At 42.2% G+C, this 23,800-nt stretch overlaps 1 protein-coding gene across 1 annotated transcript in view; it reads right to left on the bottom strand.

Moving 5' to 3' along the window:
• The window catches only part of DERA (deoxyribose-phosphate aldolase), a 77,294-nt gene that overhangs the window by 31,802 nt on the left and 21,692 nt on the right, over positions 1 to 23,800 (bottom strand). Inside the window, exons 4-6 of the mRNA XM_006130270.4 lie at positions 22,259 to 22,354; positions 20,009 to 20,143; positions 6,353 to 6,481 (exon numbers count right to left, since the gene is read on the bottom strand). Coding sequence (XP_006130332.2) covers positions 6,353 to 6,481; positions 20,009 to 20,143; positions 22,259 to 22,354 — 360 coding nt within the window. The remainder of the gene's footprint in view (positions 1 to 6,352; positions 6,482 to 20,008; positions 20,144 to 22,258; positions 22,355 to 23,800) is intronic.

The raw sequence follows: 23,800 nt of genomic DNA, 5'->3' as shown, positions 1-23,800 counted from the left end.
CTTGAAATTTGCAAGACTCAATGAATTAACATTTGCACTGCAGTAGCCAGTTATTTTTCCCATTATGTTTAGATATCACTGGCAAGCATCACCCATTATTTCCTGGTTTTCAGAGGTGTGAGACACCTACAGCTCCTACTAAAGTCAAAGAGCCATGAGCAAGTGTTCAACACCTCTGAAAATCAGGCAGTATATGTACAGAAATGCTTAAACAAAATAATCTGTTGACAAATCAACCAAGAGGTTAGCCAGAAGACTACTTTTACTTGCTGCCAGTGTGCAACATGCACACAGGGGTTCCAGCCATAGATTAGGGCAGTGGTCCCCAACCATTTGGGGTTGCCGGGCACCAGGGGGAGTGGCCGTTCGCCCGCCGGGCGCCCGGGGGGGCGGGCCCCCTCCATAGCCGCATTCCAGGGGCCGGCGTTCTCCCCTCAAGCGCCGCACGCCCGGGGCCGGCGCTCTCTCCCCCCCATTCCCTCAAGCGCCGCACGCCCAGGGCCGGCGCTTTCCCCTCAAGCGCCACGCGCCCGGGGCTGGCGCTCTCTTCCGCCCTCCCTCCCCCAAGCGCCGCGCGCCCCGGCCAGCGCTAGCGCTCTCTCCCCAAGCGCCGTGCGCCCAGGGCCGGCGCTGGTGCTCTCCCCCCCCCCCATGCGCCGTGGGGGGTGAATCCGCGGCGCCCCCGGGGCCGGCGCTCACCGTGCACCACGTGCCCGGGGCCGGCTCCGGCACCGCGCATGTGCCACGTGCCCGGGGCCAGGCCAGCCCTGAGCACTTGGCGGGCGCAGACAAATGCCCCCGCGGGCGCCATGGCGCCCGCGGGCACCGTGTTGGGGACCACGGGATTAGGGTCTTTGATCACCCCTCTGTGTTAGACATAGCATTTTTCAGGAGTGAAATTGCACAGTTAGCACCCCACTGATCTGGAAGGAGGCAGTTTCACTTCTCTTGGGGCAAATTCCACCCATTCCCCAATGGCTATGGATGGCCTTCCTGTAGCAGAACCAGGTGTAATATGCAAGAGCAATGTTGCAGCACCTGGAGTGTCTGCAACATTGCACTTGCATATTACAAGTTTAAAGGCTTCTGTAGCCATAAGGCTGTATGGGCAAGAGAACAGCTCTGTTGCCAAGGTCTGAAGGAATTGTCCCCCTCCAGCCCTGGGAGATGCTGTCAGTGCATAATCTGACTGCTGAAGATGTTTGCTAGGTCCCAGATTTTAGACTATTTGTCTACAAATTCAAGATGGCAGCATCAAACCAGCTTATGTTCACAAGGGTTACTTTATTAGACAAGGGTGAGAAATATATTTTAAAATAAAGCTTATTCTACAGAAACTTCTGGCTAAGAGCTCACCAACTTGTCCCAGAAAACCCCTTACATGCCTTGGCAACTGGGTTACTTAGATTGCAACCACTCTGGGGCAAGGATCATCTTTTTGTTCAGTGTTCATGAAGTGCCAAGTACACTGCATCTTGGTTCACAACTGGAGCTACTAGGCACTATTCAAATACTTCTACTATGGGTTGGACCTCCCTGGTCCAGCACCCTCGGGACTTGACAGGTCCCAGCTGTTCTGCTGACAGATTCCATGCTCTCTCAAGGTCCATCTACAGAACCTGCTTTGCCGCCAACTGTTGAGCTTCCAGTCCCAGCTGTTGAGCTTCTATTTCTGCTCCCGGCCGCCAGCTTCCTAGGACTCTCTGGTCCAGCCAGATCATGGATGTTGCCGGACCGGAGAGTCCTGAACCAGAGAGGTTCAACCTGTACTATTACTGATACTAATAGTTAAATCACAGAAAGGCCTCTTTTTATTCTTAGCCTTGGGATTCTCCCCCAAGCTATGAACTGTAGTTCAGTTTCTATGAGTCATTTAATAAGGCTGAGGGTTTTGCAAAAAATCAAAGCCCACAGCTGTATTGCTTTTAAAATTATTGACTTATTCTGTGGTGAAAAACTTATTGTGAGAGCAAGAATTAAGTGCATTGTAATCAATAGGAGCAGCTAGGTCCGGCAGTGGTTTTGCAAATCAGAGTACTTCTTAGCCAGCCTAAATATGGATTTAAGAGTGTAACTACATGTTTACTTAAAAATAAAGCTAATCTGTCATAAGCATGGAAACTGAGCTACAATCATAATAGCAAAAAGTGTGTTGTCAAGCTCACTTTTCTCAGGATCATTCAATGACAATTTTTGTGTGTGCGCAAGCAATATGATAGTTGCTAGCATGATCCAAGATGTAGTGTCAATTCATCCTTGGAGGAACTACCTAGCTCCATAGGTCTGCTTGAATCTCAGTACATTTTCAAATCAGGTCACATACATGTTGAAGATCTGAAATCAAGATTTAGGAGCTGACATTTAAGCACACCTTTTTAAACAAAAATCATGACATTAGTTGCAAAGAAGTTAGATGCCTGACAATAGAGATTTATGAACCTAACTTTAGGTGCACAGGCTCAGATTCTTCTAGGCATTTAGATGCCTAACTCCTATTGATTTAAATGGGAAAGAGACACCTAAATACCAGAGAAGATCTGGGCAGCAGCAACTTATTTTTTAGTGGTGCTGAACACCTGCAGTTCACACTGCTTTACGTAGATGGCGAACTCAAAACTCCCTCTGAAAATTAGGCTCCCAATGTTTCCAAATTTGGCCCAGACCACTTGGATACATCTCTCCAATCAGTTCAGATTCCCACACTCACCCTCAAACAGAAAGCAAGAGACCAAAATAAAGACGCTAGGATAACTACAAAATGAATCATGATGCAAGAAAAATCATTAACAATAGAGCCATCTGCTGTACTGCAAGAAAACTACACCAGTAAAAACAAATCTGATAATGTATAAAATAATCCAAAACAACTTTCTGGTTTTCAGCTATTCTGTATTACAAAACAGGTCAAAATGATCATCAGATCAACTTAAATTATAGGGTAATTGTTACAAGATCACCACCTGTCAGGATGGTTTTGATGTCTAGATTAAAAACCATATTTACAGGCATAGTCTGTATCACTGAACTTATTTGAACATTTCAAAATTACTAATCATTTAAGCCTTTCAACATCCTCCAGGTAGAAAAGTATCATCTCTACATTACATAGGAAAAAACTGAGGGAGAGCGGGGATTAAGTGACTTACTTCTTCAAGGTCACAGAGGAAAGAAGTTTCAAAGTTAGAACATTATTAATTATTTATTAAAGTAGTATTTTTTTCTATGTCAATAATGTCCTTGGTGATTTCTCCCACATACAATTATAGATATTTTCTGTCCCAAAGAACTTACCATAGTAAACATGGGCATAAACAAGACAGGACACTCCAGAAGTGGGAATAATGTCTATGATTCTAATTTAAACTTGTTCCCTCCATTTAATTCAATTATTAAAGTCTCTTCTTATCAGTGCTGTGAAAGAAGTGGGTTTGCAGAAGGGGTTTAAAGAACAGAACTCCAGTCAGTTAATGCCTAGTTCTGAGTCTTAATTATGAGACCGCCTTATGTCCTTAAAAGCTTGTTTAGGCTAAATAAATTTGCACCGGGCTACTGCAGATACATTTCACTGTACAAAACAATGCTTGAACTGTTGCCATACACCTACTCTTGTCACAGCTACACTAATGCAAACCAAACAAACAGTATGAGGAAGCCCTAAAGCACTTCAAAAAAATCACTTCCTGTTTATGCTGAGGTATTTGTTTCCCACTTACTTTGCAGCTTTTATCTGAGTCCTAAGGAACAGATTAAAAGTAATTTTCTTTGATGTTTTCAACAAGCAGGAAAGATTTTACAACTTTGGAGTGCCTCTTAGCTGCAGATAGAGAACATTGCTGCTTCCCGGATGTCCCAATTATAACCTAACTAACCATTTTACCCCTAAAATACCTAGTTGGTATGTGCTATTCCTACAAGCTGAAGATTTTGCGTGTGCAGTATCAACATATGTGATTTGGGAAGGTAACTGTTTTATGGAACTGTCATTTTCTACATGAAAGTAGACATGAAGGTGGAAATGGGAGTTGCCCAGATCACTCTTTCTAGGCTTTTTTCAATGTATTTAAAATAGTAAAGTGACAGAATCCAAATTGGATATTTATCTGAATGCATTTTGGAATTGCTTGGACAAAGATTCCTTTCCCCCGCAATGTGTGCATCCCTATTCAGATTCAATGAGGATGGGATGCACTAGTAGACATAATTTGCTCCCTGAAAATGCAGAGGGCCTTGTCCTTTTTTAGCTATTTGCCCACAAATACTAGTGAATCTTATCTGTAATTCCTATAACAGTTACAGTAACATAGTTTTACTTATAAAATAAATCAAAGACATTCTTTACTCTCAGTGTACATCTCTAAAAGAATTATCATATGAATAAAATCTAGTAAGTATTTCCTGGATATGTTTTCAGTTTTCATTGATCTGACAGTATTCTAGTCCTGAGTTTTTCCTCTACAGATTTCTATTATGCATTCTTATAAGGGCTTATCCTGTCGGGTGTGAGTACACAGCACACCAGCTTGCCACACAGTAACATCCTCTATGCACACTGCTACAGTGCACTATAAGTTCTGTTATCAGAGCTCATTATGGAACTAGAAGTATTGCAGGTGCTGCTGCATCTCTTGGCTTGAAGTGTTTTCCTTCATAGAAAGGGTATACCATTTGGTCCAATGGCTTGCAGCACTCCCAGTATACAAACTATTCCATCATCTTTGCCAGTAACTATTAACATTGCAGATAAGAAGATACGTCACTTGTTGTGTATAAAATTATGTTTATATTTGAGTTGGTCACAAAATGGAAAGACTAGTTTGCAAAAGTTTAGTAAAACTTTTTTCCTGTATTTTTATTGATTTGCACTTATAGCAGCTCCTAGAGGCCCCAGTTGAGATTTTGCCCCATCGTTCTACTCTCAGTACAAACCCATAGTAAAAGACACTCCTTCCTCTGAAGCACGTACAGTAAAATAGTAAGTTTCATTTACATTTCGAATGTCAACAAAGCTTTTCATCAACATTTCAGAATTCAAAACATTTGGACCAGTCGTAATATGGATGAAAAATATGTGTAAACATTATTAATTTTCCAGAAAGTATATATGGGAGAACAATTTTAGTTTACCTTGGGCTGCACCGTACAATCCTTATTTGTATCAAAGACCAGTTACATTAATTAGTCCCATATAATAATTCTATATCCTTTATAGTTTCTTAAATAGCGCTTATTAGATCTCAAAGCACTTTACAAGGGAGGTCTGCATTAGTGTCTCCAGATGGACAAACTGAGGCAAAGAGGCAAAGTGAGTTGCCAAAGGTTAGTGTAAAAGATAGAAATAGAACCAGAGTCTCTCGAATGCCGGTCCTGTGAGCTATTCATCAGGCCACATTACTCCAACATCAATGGGACTGCTCATGAAAGCTCATTTGATTAGCACTGTTTATCCCATATCTGTTCAAATATAGAACTGTGTATTTAAGATGAAATTCACCATTGAATCATAGGATCATAGAATACTTGGCCTGGAAGGGACCTTGAGAGATCATCAAGTCCAGTCCCCTGCCCTCCTGGTTGGACCAAGCATCATCTAGACCATCCCTGATAGATGTCTATCTAACCTGCTCTTAAATATATGCAACGATGGAGATTCCACAACCTCCCTAGGCAATTTATTCCAGTGTTTAACCACCCTGACAGTTAGGAAGTTTTTCCTAATGTCCAAGCTAAACCTCCCTTGCTGCAATTTAAGCCCATTGCTTCTTGTTCTATCCTCAGAGGCCAAGGAGAACAAATTTTCTCCCTCCTGTTTGTGACACCCTTTTAAATACTTGAAAACTGCTATCATGTCTCCTCTCAGTCTTCTCTTTTCCAAAGTAAACAAGCCCAATTCTCCCAGTCTTCCCTCGTAGCTCATGTTTTCTAGACCTTTAATCATTTTTGTTGCTCTTCTCCAATTTTTCCACATCTTTCTTGAAATGTGGTGTCCAGAACTGGACACAATACTCCAATTGAGGCCTAATCAGTGCAGAGTAGAGCAGCAGTCCTTGAAGTGAAGCATTCTCAGGGTTTAACTGGTGTATATGCGTTGGGATGGCTCTCTTAACATTGCCCAACTTAAGGCTAGTCTACATAGGAAGCTAGGGCATGGCAAGACATTGTGTACCAAATTTCTATGCAGTAACATCCTGTGTGGGTGCTTCTACAGTGAACTAAAAGTTACTGCACCTTTGGTTACTGGATCACATTTTTGCTTATTGTAATTATTTAACATACAAGTGTCAAGCCTCTAATTTAAAATTCAGATTTTTGCAGCTGCATTACCTACAGAATGATTCCAAATGCATATATTTACCTGCCATCATAGCTACCATGCTGGCTTTGTAGACATTGGTAAGTGATCCCAGCTCTCCTGTTCCCAAGATTGTTTTCAAATGTGCATCTCCACAGGCCTGACGAAACTGACGGATCTCTTCATAGAGACCTACCGGAAAGGCATATTAAAACAATAAAAGCTGGTCAAGAAACGTTCTCAAGTATAGTGTTAATTTCCACTTCTGGGTGAATGCAAAACAGGTCTAATAATAATTACTTATAAAACAAAATGTTAATGGTTCAGTGAATCATATTGCTATGTAGGTAGTTAGCACTGCTGTACAGATTCAAATGTATTTTAATAGCTGTTAATTTCATTTCATTCCAAACGAAGACTGTATTTAAATGTGTTTGGCACATATGAATAAATCAGCAGTATAAACACAATAAAGGTTTACAAACCTTACTGACAAGCCCAAAATAAAATGTTATCAATACTTCTAATACCTTTCCTGTATGTTTGCTAATAGTTTTACTGTATATTCATCATGTCATTTTTCTCCTCACTCATCACCTTCTGATGCTCCCAGTCTTGTCATCAACTTTCTAGAATGTCTTCTACTTTCTGGAATTTTTTTTTCAATCTGTCCCATTCTGTCTTGTCTTCCAATCCTTTTCTATCCCCACACACTTCTAATTCTGCCCTTAGATGACACATACAGTTCCCACTAGAGTTACATACACACATTCAAGGTCAGAATTTGGCCCTTATTCTTATCCATAATTGATAAGATGAGCTGGTTACAATTCAGCAAGGAGCTCTTGTGTGAACCTGCAGCTATTAAATAAACAAACCAAAATAATTCTGCTTTTGAATCTGAAAAGCTTTTCATAGCCACAGGAACATCATACATCCAAATGCCCTCCCTTGACAGTGTCTTAATTCAGTATGGACTAGTATAAAACTGAAAACATTAAGAGATCGCTAATTGACTTTTTTTTTAATTAAACATTTTTTACCTGATTAGATAATGAAAGGTGAGTGTAGAAGCCCTAAAAAATAAACCATATTTTGGTCGGGACTGAAATATTGTAAAACAACAAAAGACGGGAAATAGCCACTAGATAAATCTAAACATGAATAGTAATACACAGTTATTCTTTTCTAGTAAAATATAATTACAGGTATTTTGGAAAAGGGCAGATACCCCAATATTAGCGAGCTGAAGAAATCAAGTATGGGAAGCCCTTTCATTGGAAACAATGGCAGACAGCTTTATATGCATCTGACAAAGTGGGTCTTTGCCCACGAAAGCTGATGCTCCAATAAATCTGTTAGTCTATAAGGTGCCACAGGACTCCTCGTGGCTTTCGCAGATTCAGACTAACATGGCTACCCCTCTGATCGCTTTATATCAGAATCAAACAGTTTCTTTAATACAGGCAGTCCCCGACTTACGTGGATCCGACTTACGTCGGATCCCTAGATACGAACGGGGTGAGGCAACTCCCGCACATGCGCAGCAGCATTCCCGGGGCTCGCTCACCTGGGTCCTAGGATCCTCCTCCTCCTCGGGCCGGCTCCGACTGGGGTCCCGCAGAGCTGCCGGGCAGAGGAAAAGTGCCTCCCCCTGCCAGCAACAGGCTGCCCCCTCCCCTGAGCAACAGGCTGCGGAACAGACAAAAGCAGCCTCTCTGCCCCTCCTCCCCTCTATACATGCTGGGCTCCCGGAGCGCAGCAGCGTCCCCGGGGCTCGCTCACCTGGGTCCTAGAATCCACCTCCTCCTCCTCTTCGGCCGGCTCCAACTGGCCTCTGCCTGCAGCAGCTGGCCACAGGGACAGGGATCCCGCAGAGCTGCCGGGCAGAGGAAAAGTGCCTCCCCACGCCCGCTGCCCCCCCCCCCCCCCGCAGCCTCGCATCCTGCACGCCTCCCCCTCCCCCCCTGCCAGCAACAGGCTGCCAAACAGCAGACAAAAGCAGCCTCTCCGCCCCTCCTCCCCCTATACATGCTGGGCTCCCTGGGCAAACAAAGACTCCACCAAAACAAACAAAGTGCTGGCCTCATTGTGTTAGCAAAAAAAGGACCCTCCTCCTAGAACCCTGGGTGGTGTGTGGAAATAAAGCTATTAGCTCAAAGCATGGTGCAGAGCTGTTTGGTATTTGATGAGTTACTCCTTTAGTCCTGAGTTTGTCACAGGGACAGAAATAGATGTGAAATCTTCTGAACAGGGGAACAGACAGCAAAACAAACATTAGAGGGGAGTTAACCTTTCCCTATGCTATCCAAAACTAAAAAAAATGTTTGGCTAGAGTTTACCCTACAATATGTACCAGTTCCGACTTACATACAAATTCAACTTAAGAACAAACCTACAGTCCCTATCTTGTACGTAACCCGGGGACTGCCTGTATAGCGTTTCCCGTTTGGGAATTTTTTAACAAAATAAAGATACAACTAAAAGGCTGGCCAACCAAGCTGGATCCTTTAAAGATAACAAATTCAGGTTATGAGTAAGATTTGTTCATACATGTATGGAAATATAAGTATATTAATAATGATAACAAAGTTAAAATATGTCTTTGCTGTGCAATGACCATGATAACTGTGGACACTTCAGAGCAAAGGCACAAACTAGCAATGCTCTTCCCACTCCCAAGAGACTCTCCAAGCCGTTCAGTGGACTTATCAAACAGCTTTACTGCTGGTCCTCCACTCCACCTGCTGTGCTTCTGAATTCTATTGATGTCAGGATGTAGCTGCTTGATAGCACTGCAGTGTTCCACTGCAACATACTATGCATATTAGCAGACAACTGGCTAATGCACTTAGTGAGTCCCTTTATAGACACCTGACTTCACCTCACATCTCACTATGTATCCAAAGTGTAAATTAATCAGTGCTACCATACAGTTGAACATGTTTTATTGATAATTGATCATACTCCAGAAACCTCCTAGATCAAATCAACACTTAGAAAGGAAACACAAAGAATCTACGTTATTTGCTTGAGTAGAGCATTTGATAAGTGATAATATGACTGACTGATGCTCATGTTAGCTCATAATCCAGTCTCTTTTTGTGGAGTGACTACTTCCTGAAGCCTTTAGAAAACCAAAGGAAAGCAGCTTTCATGTTCTACTGGTTTCAGTAGCAATAAGAAAAGGTTCAAGTTGTCTCTAGTTCTAAGACATGCTGCCAATAGTTTCAAAATAAATTAGCAGAATGTAAATTTAGGTTGGAAGCCATGAAAGAAAATTACCTCTTGTATCTCTGGTTCTCTAAAGGTAGTGCTGCAGTTATAGTGTTATCCCTCCACTTTTGATATCTGTTTCTATATGAAATTAGTGCTGGAATGAGTTCACTGATTCACTAAGTACATATGTACTTTTTCCCCTAACTCTAGCAAGGAGGATACAAGAACATGTCTGTAATAATTATCACATATGTAGAGAACGATTGTTATAGGTAAACTTGTTGGTGCCTTTGATCCTAAAATATCCTAACACACTTTGCAACTTTATAGCTGTGGGTGGGGAAAAAGGTACCCAACTGGCACAAGTCCTACTGCAATATAGTAAAAAGAAAAGAAGTTCTGATCACAGATTTTGGGACAAAGCCCTAGCCCCATAAAAAAGGCTTTAGTGTTTACACAGAGCAGACAAGAGATCGTTTTAAGGTTGCATCCAAATGACTTGCACAACAGGCTTCATGATACTCTAGGGCTGTGTCTACACTGGCCCCTTCTTCGGAATAGCCATGCTAATTTAGAACTTTGGAATAGGGAAATGCACGGGGGATTTAAATATCCCCCGCGGGATTTAAATAAACATGGCCGATGCTTTTTTTCCGGCTTGGGGAAAAGCCGGAAAAGAGCGTCCAGACTGGCACGATCCTCCAGAATAAAGCCCTATTCCGGAGGATCTCTTATTTCCCTTTTCCAAAGTTCTAAATTAGCATGGCTATTCCGAAGAAGGGGCCAGTGTAGACGTAGCCAAGTTGTTTTCATGATATTCTGAAAACATCCACTCAATGTGCAGAGGCAGTCAAAAAAACAAACAGAATGTTAGGAATCATTAAAAAAGGGACAGAAAATAAGACAGAGAACATCTTATTGCTGCTATATAAAACCATGATACACCCACACCTTGAATACTGCGTACTGATGTGATCGCCTCATCTCAAAAAAAGATATATTGGCATTGGAAAAGGTTCAGAAAAAGGGCAAGAAAAATTATTAGGGGTTTGGAACAAGTCCCATATGAAGAGAGATTAAAAAAGACTGGGACTTTTCAGCCTAGAAAAGAGGAGACTGAGGGGGAATATGATAGAGGTCTATAAAATCATGACTGATGTGAAAAAAGTGAATAAGGAAAAGTTATTCACTTCTTCCCACAATATAAGAATGAGGGGTCACCAAATGAAATTAATATATAGCAGGTTTAAAATAAACCAAGCAGTTTTTCTTCATGCAGCGCATAGTCGGCCTGTGGAACTCCTTGCCAGAGGAGGTTGTGAAGACCAGGACTTTTTCAGGATTCAAGGAAGAAGTAGTTAGATTCATGGAGGTTAGGTCCATCAGTGGCTATTAGCTAGGATGCGTGGGAATGGTGTCCCTAGCCTCTGTCAGAGGCTGCGAATGGATGACAGGAGAGGTATCACTTGATGATTCCCAGTTCTGTTCGCTCTCTGGAGGATCTGGCATTGGCCACTGTTGGAAGACAGGATACTGGGCTAGATGGAGCTTTGGTCTGACCCAGTAAGGCCATTCTTACGTTCTTAAGCTATATACTTCCTAAAGAAACAGGACTGAGCTGACCATACCAAGCCCTGAACTCATGGTTTCATGGTGTCTGGGCTTTGTATGCAGTAGGGTTTGCCACCAACAATGTGTAGCTGTTCTTCAGCGTCACCAGTCCCATCAGTAAGGAAATGCAGACAGGGTGTAGCCATTGATATTTTAACCACTATAATGCCTGTACACAGGAATTTCTGGGTGAGTGTGCTTTTTTTTTTGTGGTAAATACAGAATGCAAGGGTGTGAATGCACCCATCATGGTCCCTCAAGTAAGTAGGAAGATCAGCCCCAAACTTCGCCCAGCTGGTCAGAGCATGGGGGAGGGAGGCTTCACAGCGTGCTGCTCCTGCCTTCCCCTGGCTGGCCGGAGCATGCTTACTTGGGGGACCACAAGGGGAGCTTTCATGCCCTGAGCATGCGCACACATGCACATGCACCCCAACCTGACCACGTTGTTCAGATTTGCTAGAGAGGGTGAGGTGACCAATGTGGTTAAAATGCCAGTGACCACCTCCTGTCTTGTCTACGCTTATGATCCTTTTGAGATAACTGGTGCCACTGAACCAGTTATTAGTAATGGTGGAAAACTTCCTTTTTTTGGGGGGGTCAAAAATGTCTAGCATAGAAACAACATTCCTGTTTCAGATGTGAAGCTTAGACCACTACACTTCTCCACAATGACTGGATGAGCTATGAGAGAGGAAACTTCTGACTGCCGTAAAAAAAAAACAAACAAAAAACCCAGCCAATCAAACCTCATTAACTCCAGGGAAAATTGTTAAGTGTAGCATCCCGACACACAGAGTTATATCTTTATTAAAAGCTGTCACTTTCAACTCAGCAAAGACTCAAAGTATAAACAATCAAAGGGGAGAAAAAGAATCCTAGCCTGTCTTTCAACCTTGAGATTTGAACCAGATCATAAGCTGATGTAAAACAACATAGCCCCTTTGACTGTTGTAAATTGGTAGCACTGAAGTCAACAGAACGTTTCAGTTTACACCAGCTGAATATCTGGCATGGAAGCAGAGTCTGTGCTGATGGCTAGAGCCCTGCATATCCACAGATAGGGGAACAGATACCTCAGCAGGGCTTCCCCCCACCCCATCAGGCAGAGGGGATGTGCCTGGGCAGGCCCCTGCACTGCTACCAGGGAAAGGGTGTAAGAAGCTGCATCCTAAATCTCCCTGAAAGAGAGTCTGAGTGCCAGGCCTCCTTCTCCTCCTCCCCGCTCCCAACCTGGTGAGCACTGGCCTGTGGAGCCACGGCCCCGGATCCCTGCTGCCTCTTACCACCAGTGCCTGTTTTCCTGCTGCCTGCCTCTTCTTTGCATGACCATGTGGACTAGATGAGGAGTAGAGCTTGACGGATGCAGATCCGCATTTTTGTATCCGTGCAGGGCTCTACTCATGGGAATACAGTGTGGCATGAGACAGCAGCAGCTTTGTCAAAAGATTGAGATCCTCAGTAAGCCAGCTCAATCTTAAAATTTTCTATGGCCAGTCCAAGCATTTTAATGGATTTGTGGCTCAGTCTATAGTATCTTAATGTTGTCCAACCCCCTTTTAAGAAATTTCTTCTTTTGACTGACATTTCCTCTTTGGTTAGTTGGGTGGTGTTTTAATCTTCCTTTCCTTTCCTCTTATAGTTCTCTTTCCTCCATTTCCATTCCTCGCCCATCTTCTTAACATGAGCCTCAGCACATGGCTGCCCCACAAAATCTAGACAAGTTTTAGAAGGTGAGCAGGTAGTGATCTTATGGCTGTCATTCTGCAAATTCATGTCTGTCCATAGCCTGTTAACAACGCAGCTTCCTATTACCAAAGCCAAGGAAGCCAAGGGAGATGCAGGCAAATCTGAAGTAGCATTTTCAAAAGGTGACAGATCCTTCAGTTCCTTAGTGGCATCCAAGATGGGATCCTTTCCAGAACCGCTACTGGGGAGGGATTTGGGGTACCTTACCCTTATGGAGTGAGGCCTACAGAAAACGATGCTTCAACTATAAGGGTACATCTACCCTGCAGCACTGTTTTGGGATACTTCTGGTATCTCAAAATAGCTATTCCCCGCGTCTTTGAAATAAACCTGTTATTTTGAAATATAAAGGGCTTGCTATTCTGACGTCCCTGTAAACCTCGTTCCACAAGGGTTAAGGGATGTTTTGGAACAGCAAGTTATTTTGAAATTTGCAACTGTGTAGACAGCACCAAATTATGAAATAAGCTCTTTTGATATTAACTCAAAATAAGATATGCAATTTACGTAGGTCAAATTGTGTGGCTGATTTCGAGCTAAGGGTGCAGTGTAGAATAACCCTAACAGAGCAGCTAATGATGGGCTCATAATTACCTAGACCGAATTGGCAGAGACTAAGCAGCCTGCAGCATGACTGCAGCATCTTGGCAGGTTCTGAGTTATAGAGCTCAATCCCATACACTTACTGATGTCAATAGAGAGATTCCCATTAGCTTCAGTGGACCATGGATCGACTCCCTAATTTTTGACACATGGCCCGGCCCGTACGGTTGTATAGTGTTCCATTTCTGCAACCTATTGTTCTCACAAACAAAAATGTCACTTGTCTTTCATTTATGATATTCCAATGGGTGAAAAAAGCAGATAGTTAAGTACACAATGCCGTCTGAAAAGTAATACCGTGTTACCAGAAGACTACTGGAGAAAAGCTAGACATAAATCGTAATTTTTTTAAAGTAAATCTGATTTATGGATTTATTTCCAAATCTCAAATAAAACACATCATAAATTTACTTTTATAATCCACAGATTTATAAAGAAGTTTAAAAATTGTTAAAGAGCAGTTTTAGACAATTATACTTCAAGTACAATAAATAGGTTCAATAATGAGTAAGACTAGGTTTAAAATAATTCAACTGGATGTTCACTAAAATGCTTAATATAACATTGTCCAACAACTTTTTAAACAAAGTCATAAAAAACTTATAAAAATACAGTTTTCATCTATCAAGATGACTTTAATTACCCACCATCGGTGGTGGGGGGATGAAAAATACATAAACAGAAAGATCTAGTTTGCAAAATAAAAAAAATAATATAAACCACACATATTTATTGTCAATAACACCTGAAGTTTTGAAGAATCACACCATGAGAAAAGAACCATAAAAATACACTGGGGCTACAAGTATATGCAAAGGTTCTGTCATTATTATAAAGCACAAGAGGAAAGCGGTTGTGGTTTATGAAGTCACTGGAACAAAGATGTATTTACTGTCCTCGCCACTACTTTTCAATTTTATAAAACACATGGGTCCTACTTGGAAAGACTTCCTTAGCCCTTTTTCTAGCTTCCTCAAATAAATTGTCCAATGCAAAAAGCTTTATCATATCTAGCCATTAGATATAGCTACTGTGTGGGTGGTATTATAAATCATATATATGTCTGTAGAATATTAATCCTATATACTGAACATCAGCCTTGCAACAAAATTTCTCCTCACCCCCGGAGTCACTTTCCTTCATGGATAAGTTAAATGCCAGAGTTTCTCCCCCTCTGTTAACATCATCATCGTCAGAAGAGTGGGTGAATAAATTTAGTTCCTTGGATAGTCCTCTTTTCATGACAAATATGAGAGACAACAGTACACGTGGATATACTTTTCTACATAAACTCTTGGCAATCTATCAGTGATAACTCAGTTACCTCCACCTCGGGGGAAATCAATCACAACTATTTATTTTTGAAAAACCTGCTTTCTTCAAGCTTGCCACAATACTTGGTGTGGATACAAGAAATGAATTAAATGAACTCGTAATCTCATTTGTTTATTTTTAATCCACTCCACCAGCCCCTGTTACGGCTGAGTGCTCTTTTCCCATGACTTCTGTTCATACATAATTGTCTGTCACCACATGCAGAAAAAGCTGATACAGATCACGTTAAAATATCCACCCCACAGTTTCAGTGGTGCCAGTTCATCCTGTTTCATTGAGCCAATCCTCAAACCTGCAACTTCCAATTAACTTAAATAAGAATCAATGGATTTTCAGGCCAGATGGGACCACAGTTGTCACCTATTCCAGTGGCTCTCATCCTTTCCAAACTACTATATCCCTTTTAAGGAGTCTGATTTGTTACTGAAGAATGGCTTACTTTCTCATTTTTACCACATAATTATAAATCAATTGGAATATAAAAATTAGACTTACAGTTCAGTGTATAGTACACAGAACAGTATAACCGAGTCAGTGTCTGTAGGAAATTTTAGTTTGTACTGATTTCACTGGGCGTTTTTATGTTGCTGTTGTACAAGTTGGCAAATATCTAGATGAGCTGATGTATCACCTGAATGACCGCTGCAAGGGGAGCTGACAACCTCTGCACATCCCTGGGCAAGATACAGGAGCCAGCTCTGCCCTCTAGGAAGGGGCAGCCTCAGGTAGAAGGGGCAGGGCGGCCAGCCCTCAGCACCAGCTGGAATGTAGTGCAGCCCCCACTTGTGGAGCCTCCCAGAGCGCCTGGAGATCTGGCGGTGATTTAAAGGGCCCGAGGCTCCAGCTGCCGCTGCTGTAGTAGCAGCAACAGCAGCTGGGAGCCCCAGACTACTTTGAATTGCAGGGCCCTGAGGCAACTGCCTTCTTTGCTCCCTCTCTCAGTAGGCCTGATCTCTGCATGCCCCCAGGAATACACATACCCCTGGTTAAGAACCACTGACGTAGTCTGACTTCCTGCATAATTCAGGTCACAATTTCGTGCAGTAAAAAGAATCTGCCCATTGTTTCTTCTTTGATGTCCCTTTTTATAGCCATGTTCAATATACTTTCTGTTCTATTATCAGCTGATTACATGGGTAACTGGGTGACCCTTGTTCTGAGTAGTCTGTCTAAAGCCTGCCCATGCTGTGACCTTTGAAGCATGGTAACTGCAGGCATGATCAGAAACAACTTCAAGCCCTGTTCTGCACATTAAGCAGAACAATTCCTGATGACTTTTTTAGGCACCAATTGTAGCTACTCTTGGACAGTTTGGTGTTCCCTTGTGGAAAAGGCTCTGTAACAGTCAACTGGGTTAGCCTGATATGTGCTCAAGACCCCATCCTTTCTCCTGCTCAAGTAATAATGTGGAGACAATCATGTAGAACAGTGGTTTTCAAACTTTTTTTCTCATTACCCAGTTGAAAAAAATGTCTGGTGCCTGTGACTCAACATAATTGGGATCTGGGATGAGGCTGAGGACAAGAGCTTTGGGGGAGTAGGAGGGGTCTCTGGTTTGGAGAGTGTCATGGCTGTGGCAGAAAGGGCTTACCTTGAGTGGCTCAGGGAGGGTGTTAACGCAGGATTCCTGCCTGTCCTCGCACTGCAGACCATGCTGCACCTCAAAAGCAGCAACCCAGAAGCAGCCAGCAGCCAATGGGAGTGCAGCTAGTGCTATCTGCCTTCCCATTTAGGAACCGAGCCTGCTGTCAGCTGCTTCTGGAGCGCAGGACAGTCTGCAGTGCCAGGATAGACAGGTAGCTTGTCTTAGCACCCCCAGTGGTCACCTGCTTACCCTGCAGCAATGAGACCCAGTGTGTGACATTCCACAACCCAGTACTGGTCACGACCCATAGTTTGAAAACCACTGATGTAGAAGCACCCATTATATGCAGGTTCTCTGCTTGGCCATACAAAAAAGGCATGTGTGGATGGGGAAGAGGGAGTTCTTTCGAAAGAAGAGGAAAGCGGAGAAAGCACAGCTGCCCTGGTGGCCATTCCGTCCATGGTAATCACACCTTACATGCAAAATAGCATCCAATCAGTGCAGACACTATCTTTCAAAAAAGAAGATCGCTTTTTTGATGCACTTGTGTGTGTGGACGCTCTCTTTCGGAAGAATTTTTTTCGGAAGATCTTTTCCAAAAAAAGGTTCTTCCAAAAGAAGCCTGCAGTCTAGACATAGCCTGAGTTCTTATAGTTCTCCCTGCAATGTGAAACTCCCTTAGGAGGACTGTTGGTGAATCAGGGAGTCCCTGGTTGTGGCTGAATGGAGTAAAAGACAGCAAATAGCCTCAGAACAAGTGTGGAGCCACAGGGTTCTATTGTGCAGATGGCTTAAGCTTCCAGTACAATTAACAAGAGGGAGAAATCTAAGTTAACACTCTTTTCTTGCTCCCTAGGTAGAAAAGACAAACCCTGCCTGGATGTCAGAACTGTCTATTTGAAACAACAGGAGGGAACCTTTTGAAAATCTTACTCTGCTGGACAGATCCCATTCAGCGGGGTTTTCCACAGAAGGGCACAATCTGAACTTTTAAAGATGAATTTGTTCATATCTGATAACTAATTAGCTTTTTAAAAAAATTGAGTTTTGCAACTCTCAAGAATGTTTACTAGTGGAAATATATTAGTCACCTTATCCTCTAATTATTTGGATCCATATTAGGATCCAACACAAAACTACTATACACTGGAATTTGGTCAGATAGGAAAAAAAAAAAAAAAAACTTGGATTAATGCCATTGATATTCGTCATAGAGTAGCTTTTAAAAATGTTAACTCTATTTAACATTAAGATTATTCACAATTAGTTCCAGCTGTATACTTGACCCTATAAAAAGTAATAGAAGACTATGCCCACTACATTCCATACTGCAACTGGCTCGGTTTGTGTCTACACTAAGCAATTTCTAAACCATGCAGGAAAGGTGCTACAGAATCACATTTGAACCTAAACTAGTGCCCATACCATTCTGACAAGAAGTCTAGTACATCTAATCTTTGTTGTCTGGTCATTCAAAGGATAGGTCTACACTTACAAAATGCATTGTTTTAGAAAATGTGCTAAATACTATTTGGAGCCTATTGTAGTCATGCATGTCTGTGTTTAAAAAAATGTGCTAGCTGGCCATGAGAGAGGGATTATGATTAACCACAACCAGCTAATTAATACATCAACAATACAATGGTATTAGTCTATTCTATTCTAGAAGCTAAGTCATGATTAACTTAAAATGGTACTAGCTCAATTTCTAATGTGATACATTTCCACAGTGCCGCAAAGACATAAGCTGGCTTCTAAAATGGTTTCACTTAACACTGTTCAAATTGTGCTAGACTCTTTCCAAGATCAGTTTAGCTTCATAGTAGCATAGACAGGGTATTAATGTCTCCCACCTCACTAAGCAAGAACACCACAAACATCAACACAACAAAATGAGGTTTCAGATGGCATTTGAATGATGATTATTTATATTTCCATTTATGTCCTGGGAGCAAATACATTGTGAACAGCAACTGTTTGAGCTTTCTGCTTTCTTCCCCAGGCCTCTGTGTGTGTGTGTGTGGGGGGGGTTCCAAAGGGTGAGAATGCACCCCCCATAATCCTCAAAGTAAGCGTGAGCCTGGGGCGGCGTGTTGCCCCAGCATCCCTCCCCCATGCTTCAGCTGGCTGGGGGAAGGCAGAGTAGCATGTTGCCCCAGCCTTTCTCCCCTGTGCTCCGGTTGGCTGGGGGAATGCTGGGGCTGATCTTCCCCCCTTCTCCAGGAGCGAGGCTGGAGGCAGGGCTGGGCTGCAGGGGCTGAGCAGCCACCAGCCCTTTCCACAGTTTGCACACCCCCCTCCCCAGAAATTCCTGTGTACAGGTCTGTTCCCAGTGAATGTTCTTCAATCTTTTACCTGAGGTGTGAGGGGAAAAGGATCACCTAGTTACCATGGCTATTTCAGTCCTGTTGTTGTTATTTATGATTTGTATTGTGGGAGCACCTGGAAGCCTCAGTCATGGAGCAGGACTCCACTGTTCTATGCAACTGGGAGCGAACAATCTAAGTAAGACTGCCAACAAAGGTTGAACAATCATGCTGCTTTTGTGACATAGATGTCAGTGCACACCAATCAGAACTGAGATCACCAACTTACTTACTGCATCTGAAATCAAAATAGCCATATTGAAAGACAGCCAAGCTGATGCCCATGATCTGGGTTACTGCATATATTTGAGTACAAGCTGGTGTAAGTGAAGTATATTGTGAAAGAGATCAAGATACATAAACAAGTAAGCACAAACTTAATACTCATGAAGAGACAAACATTGGCATGTTGAAATTGATGGATTTTTAGTCCAAGGCTAAAAGTTAATTGAAGGATGATGGAAATGAGAAAATTATGGTATGTCACCATGATGATTACATTTCTTTAACCAAACTCCATTATTGTATGTTCTTTTCTGAAGTGTTCTCAGTGAAGGTTATTAGTGCTGCATTGTAAAACTAAATGAAAATTTGATTCCAAGACAAGGATGTGTTGTTTACCTTTACATGGAGATTAGCTATAGGACTATTGTCAGCACTTAAGGCAAACCATTCACAGTACATTAAGGAAGAACCAATTAGAGTAGAAACCATCTTTAGTATTATTACACTTACTAATTAGAGAGAGAGAGAGAGAGAGAATACCAGTAATAATATGAACTGTAAATCTGTACCCTCAACTTCGGAGAAAAGCAATTAGAAGACATCCATTTTTGTCAAGGACCAAAATGCACATTTTAACGAGATACCATCTACACTGACAACCCGTTTGGGTATTTTTTTAACCATTCTGTTTGTGAGTAATTAGACCATCAGCATTCACTTTTCTTCTGTTTCACTTTAACTATGCAGTAGTTGGGAAATCATTTTTCAAATATCTCCTTTTATAAACCTTTTCAAGTCTAACACACCTTAAAATAGCCTGAATTTTCACCAAGTGGTAAGCATTCCCGCCATCTGAAAATCAGTCTCTTTCTGGGTGTTTCAAGCTCAGCACCCAAAAAACCAGAGATACTCAAATCACTAGTCATTTCTGAAAATCTTGGCCCACAGTGGCAACCAAACATCACATTCTGCCATCACCAACATGGGCATAAAATAAAAGTTGGCTCCTTAGCTTTAATGAGTGTTTACCTTCCCACTGTCCAGTCAGCACAAGGGTTCTGTTAATTACAATGTCAATCTCTCTTGCACCATCTTCTACCGCAATCCTAATCTCTTCTAATCGGGTTTTCAGTGAAGTCTGTGCAGCTGGAAACCCAGCTGCCACTATGAAGAATGGAAGAAATAAAGCTGTGATGCAAAGGCTTATATATAAACACAATTGTTATTAAGGCATATAAAAAGTCAAGCTTTTCTTTTTTCCCTGAAAGGGAAGTTACTCTACAACCCCAGTAAACACTGAGGACATGTCTACACTGGGGAGTTATTTTGAAATAACTCCCCTTATTTTCTAATAACAAAGGTGAGTGTCCACACTACCAACCTCATTATTATGAAATAATGGGCTTGTTATTTTAAAATAATAACTCCTGCTTGTGAAGAGAAATAAGCTTATTTCAAAATAGTTATTTCAGGAGTTCCAGTGTAGACATAGTTTCAAAGGCCCACAAAGCACCTACGATATCCCCCACCTCATCTACAGGAGTACTAGTTCTTCCCTTGAGTTGTTTATTCAATGATTTGCTCAGTTTTAAATAATTCCTGCAAATGGATTTTTTCCCCCACTTTCCTTACAGCTATTTCCAATTCAGCCTGGTTAATACATATAAATCCACTGCCTTCAGAGGAGTTCTGCCTGCATACACAAGGAATGAATTTGACTTAATGTGTGAAATAATCTTTGATGTGTACATTCTTCAGTCCTCCCAAATTCTTGTAAATAGTATTTGAAAATAAGTGCATCTAATATGAGCAAACAAGAATCACAATAGGTAAAGTTGCATGCAATCACACACTAGTCAACAGCAGAGTTCCCGTTAAACTGCACTTCACAGGCGATTAATCTGCCCCTCCCAGAGGCTGAATGACTGGGGGAGGAGGCTGCTGAATGGCCTGTGAAGCTATACTAGGTAGCTCAGAGGGAACATTGGTCAACCGTTTTAATTTTTGTACTTAACATAAAGATGACTTGAAAAGGAAAAAATAGCCTTATCCTGCATTCACTGTGCTACTCCCTCTCCCTCCTGCCTCACCATTATGATGTAAAAAGAGAGTCAAGAAAAGTTCTCTTTCCCTCTTAAAAATCATGCACATGTTTTTATGGTGTTTTTTCAAACCTAAATTTCACACTGTCTCCTCTCTGTGGTGCCTGGAATAGGGATACGAAGGACAACTATCCAATAAGCAAATGCTTATCAGATAGTCAACAGGATAGTCGACTAGTAACTTCCTCCTCCCTTGCTGCCTCTATCAAAAAGAGGCAGCAAGAGAGCGGGGGAAGAAAAATGTTTTTTTCAAAGCGGCAGCACCACTGGAAGCCTGGGGGCCAGACCCCAGGCTCCACATGGCACTGCCATTTTGAAACGCGTGTGCAACCCAGGGCCAGCTGGGGTGTCCCCAGGCTGCATGTGGCGTTTCTAAGCAACAGCACCAGGTTTAGCCCAGGATCAGCTGTGGACTCCCCTGCTGACCCCAGGCTCCATGCAGCACTACCGCTTTGAAACACCCCAGGGACTCCAGTGTCAAGCTCCTCACAGTGTTTCAAAGCAGCAGTGCCTCGTGGAGGCCAAGGTCAGCAGGGCTGTTGCTGCACTTCAAAAGCCAAGGCACACTATTGATGCAAAATGAACCAACTATTTGATTAGTCAATTAGTCGATACTTAACATCCTTAGCCTGGAAAACTAGTGAAATGTTGACAACATAAAGAGTCAAAATTAAAGTATTTTTACATGGATCGGCCCTTGTACTTGCACAGACTTCAACGGGTGGAAGGATCCACCTGTATGCAATCTAAAAACTGAGCTGTTAAGCAAGGAAGGGATTTGTATTCACATCGCTTAAAACTCTGATTTGGATTTGTTGATGTTAACATCTATTCAGCTTTAATAACTAATTCCAGTAGGGAATAAAAATGTCTGTATAAAGATTAGTTATCCTTAACCCTTCAGTTCAAGCATGAGCTTAACATACAAACCTCAAAGTCTCCCCAGGAGATCTTCCTCCAGCAAAACTTAGATTTGACAACTAAAAACGTCACATTCCAAATTCTTCTTAGTGAAAAACAAGGAGGATCTTTCCCCTCTCCCCCAACAAAAAAAACCAACAAAACCAAATCCCACAACCCATTCACGTATTCTTACACATCTTATAAAAGTAAAAAGGGCATAAGCCCACTGGGAAAAGAATCTATCAAATAATACTCATAAAGAAAAGACACTTACCTGAAGCTACTGGTATGTTACAACCAGCAGCCTTGAGTGCTTTAACAGCATCAGTTACTCTTGCTGGATACACACAAACAGCTGCTGTTGTAATACCTGCAAAAAGTTACAATCCACTGTTTTACTTATATATTTCCATGTAATATTCATTTTCCCCTTGTCCACACTATGACCTTGTGGGCACTAGATTTCTTTCTTTTTTTAAAAATCTCTTACAACCACCAACTGATCTCTGCTGACTGTAGCAATCATGAGCTCTCTGATCACAGCCAGGCTCAGGTGGTGTCTAGTAGTGTTACCACCATGTCTGTGAGCTCTACCCAGAGAACAGTGGGGCTACATCAGTAGTAGCTCAATTGCAGATACAGTTTAAGGCAGGAGTTCTTTAAACCAGTTTGGTTGAGATTTATTATGTCAGAAACTATGATAACAGAGTATCGTAAGGGCCTAGAGCACAGCTTGACCAGCATGGGATACAGTTTGTGTTAGCATAGTATCACTGCATTTCTATTTCAAATTTTATTCTCACATCCTAAGAAAATTTGCCTCATATTTAATATATTTTTTAAATGTATATAGGGTTAGAAAGAATTCTTAAATCAGAGCTTAAAAAGGTATTGGGAGGAGTTCTTATTTCGTGAATATGCCTTATAGTGAGGGGATAATACACCACTATGTTGTTCTAGTTTTTACACAGTACACCAGTGTTGAAAACCTGTGTAGAACTTATCACTACGATTCATCAGCCAGGCTCCAAATATTTACCTTTGTGCGTTTGACTTTGTTTGAATGTTACAGTTCAAACAAAGCACCCAAATCATGTGGCATTGTAAAAGAGTCTCCTGCATCCGACACATCCATGATATTAATATTTCTGAGAAGTTACAATATTCAGCACTGTACAGTACCATGTATGAAACGGTGCCAGTTTACAGCTATCATTTAATAGAAATTCTGCATGGCCACATAAATGCCTTGACACTTTACTCCAGCCAGCATTGGGTGTAACATGGAGACTTATATTGAGGCCCCACTTCTGCAAGATACTTTGGGAATGCCTATGTCACAGCCAGGTGGTGTGACTCCAAGCATGGGTAGAAAGACTTGCGGTAGCTCTGCTTAAGTTTGGGCATAGGCATGAGGAGTAGGGGTGCGGTAGCATCCCCACGTGTTGTGCCTCCTGGCCACATGTCCCTGCCACGCAGCACCCTGGCTGCCAGCACCACTACTGCCCAGAAGCTCCGCCTCCTGCCCTTGGGGGTCTCCGCATGCCTCACATGTGAGGTCCCACCCAGCTGCTGGGACCAGGGTCCTGGCTGCCAGCCTCAGCTCTAGGGGTATGGACAGGAGTGGGGCAGGGAGAAGAGTGCAGTTCAACAACCCCACGCCAAAAACTGTTCCAGTGCTACTGAGCTAGCATGCTAAAAATAGTAGCATGGAAGCTGCTGCAAGGGCTGCAGCTCAGCTAGCTGCCTAAACTTAAACCCAACAGGACAGTTGGACTTGGACAGATATCCTGAGCCATTGTCCATGCAATAGTGT

The sequence above is a fragment of the Pelodiscus sinensis genome, chromosome 1, assembly GCF_049634645.1.
Source record: "Pelodiscus sinensis isolate JC-2024 chromosome 1, ASM4963464v1, whole genome shotgun sequence".
In the NCBI taxonomy this organism is placed as follows: domain Eukaryota; kingdom Metazoa; phylum Chordata; order Testudines; family Trionychidae; genus Pelodiscus; species Pelodiscus sinensis.
This window is presented reverse-complemented; position numbering and strand designations above follow the sequence as displayed.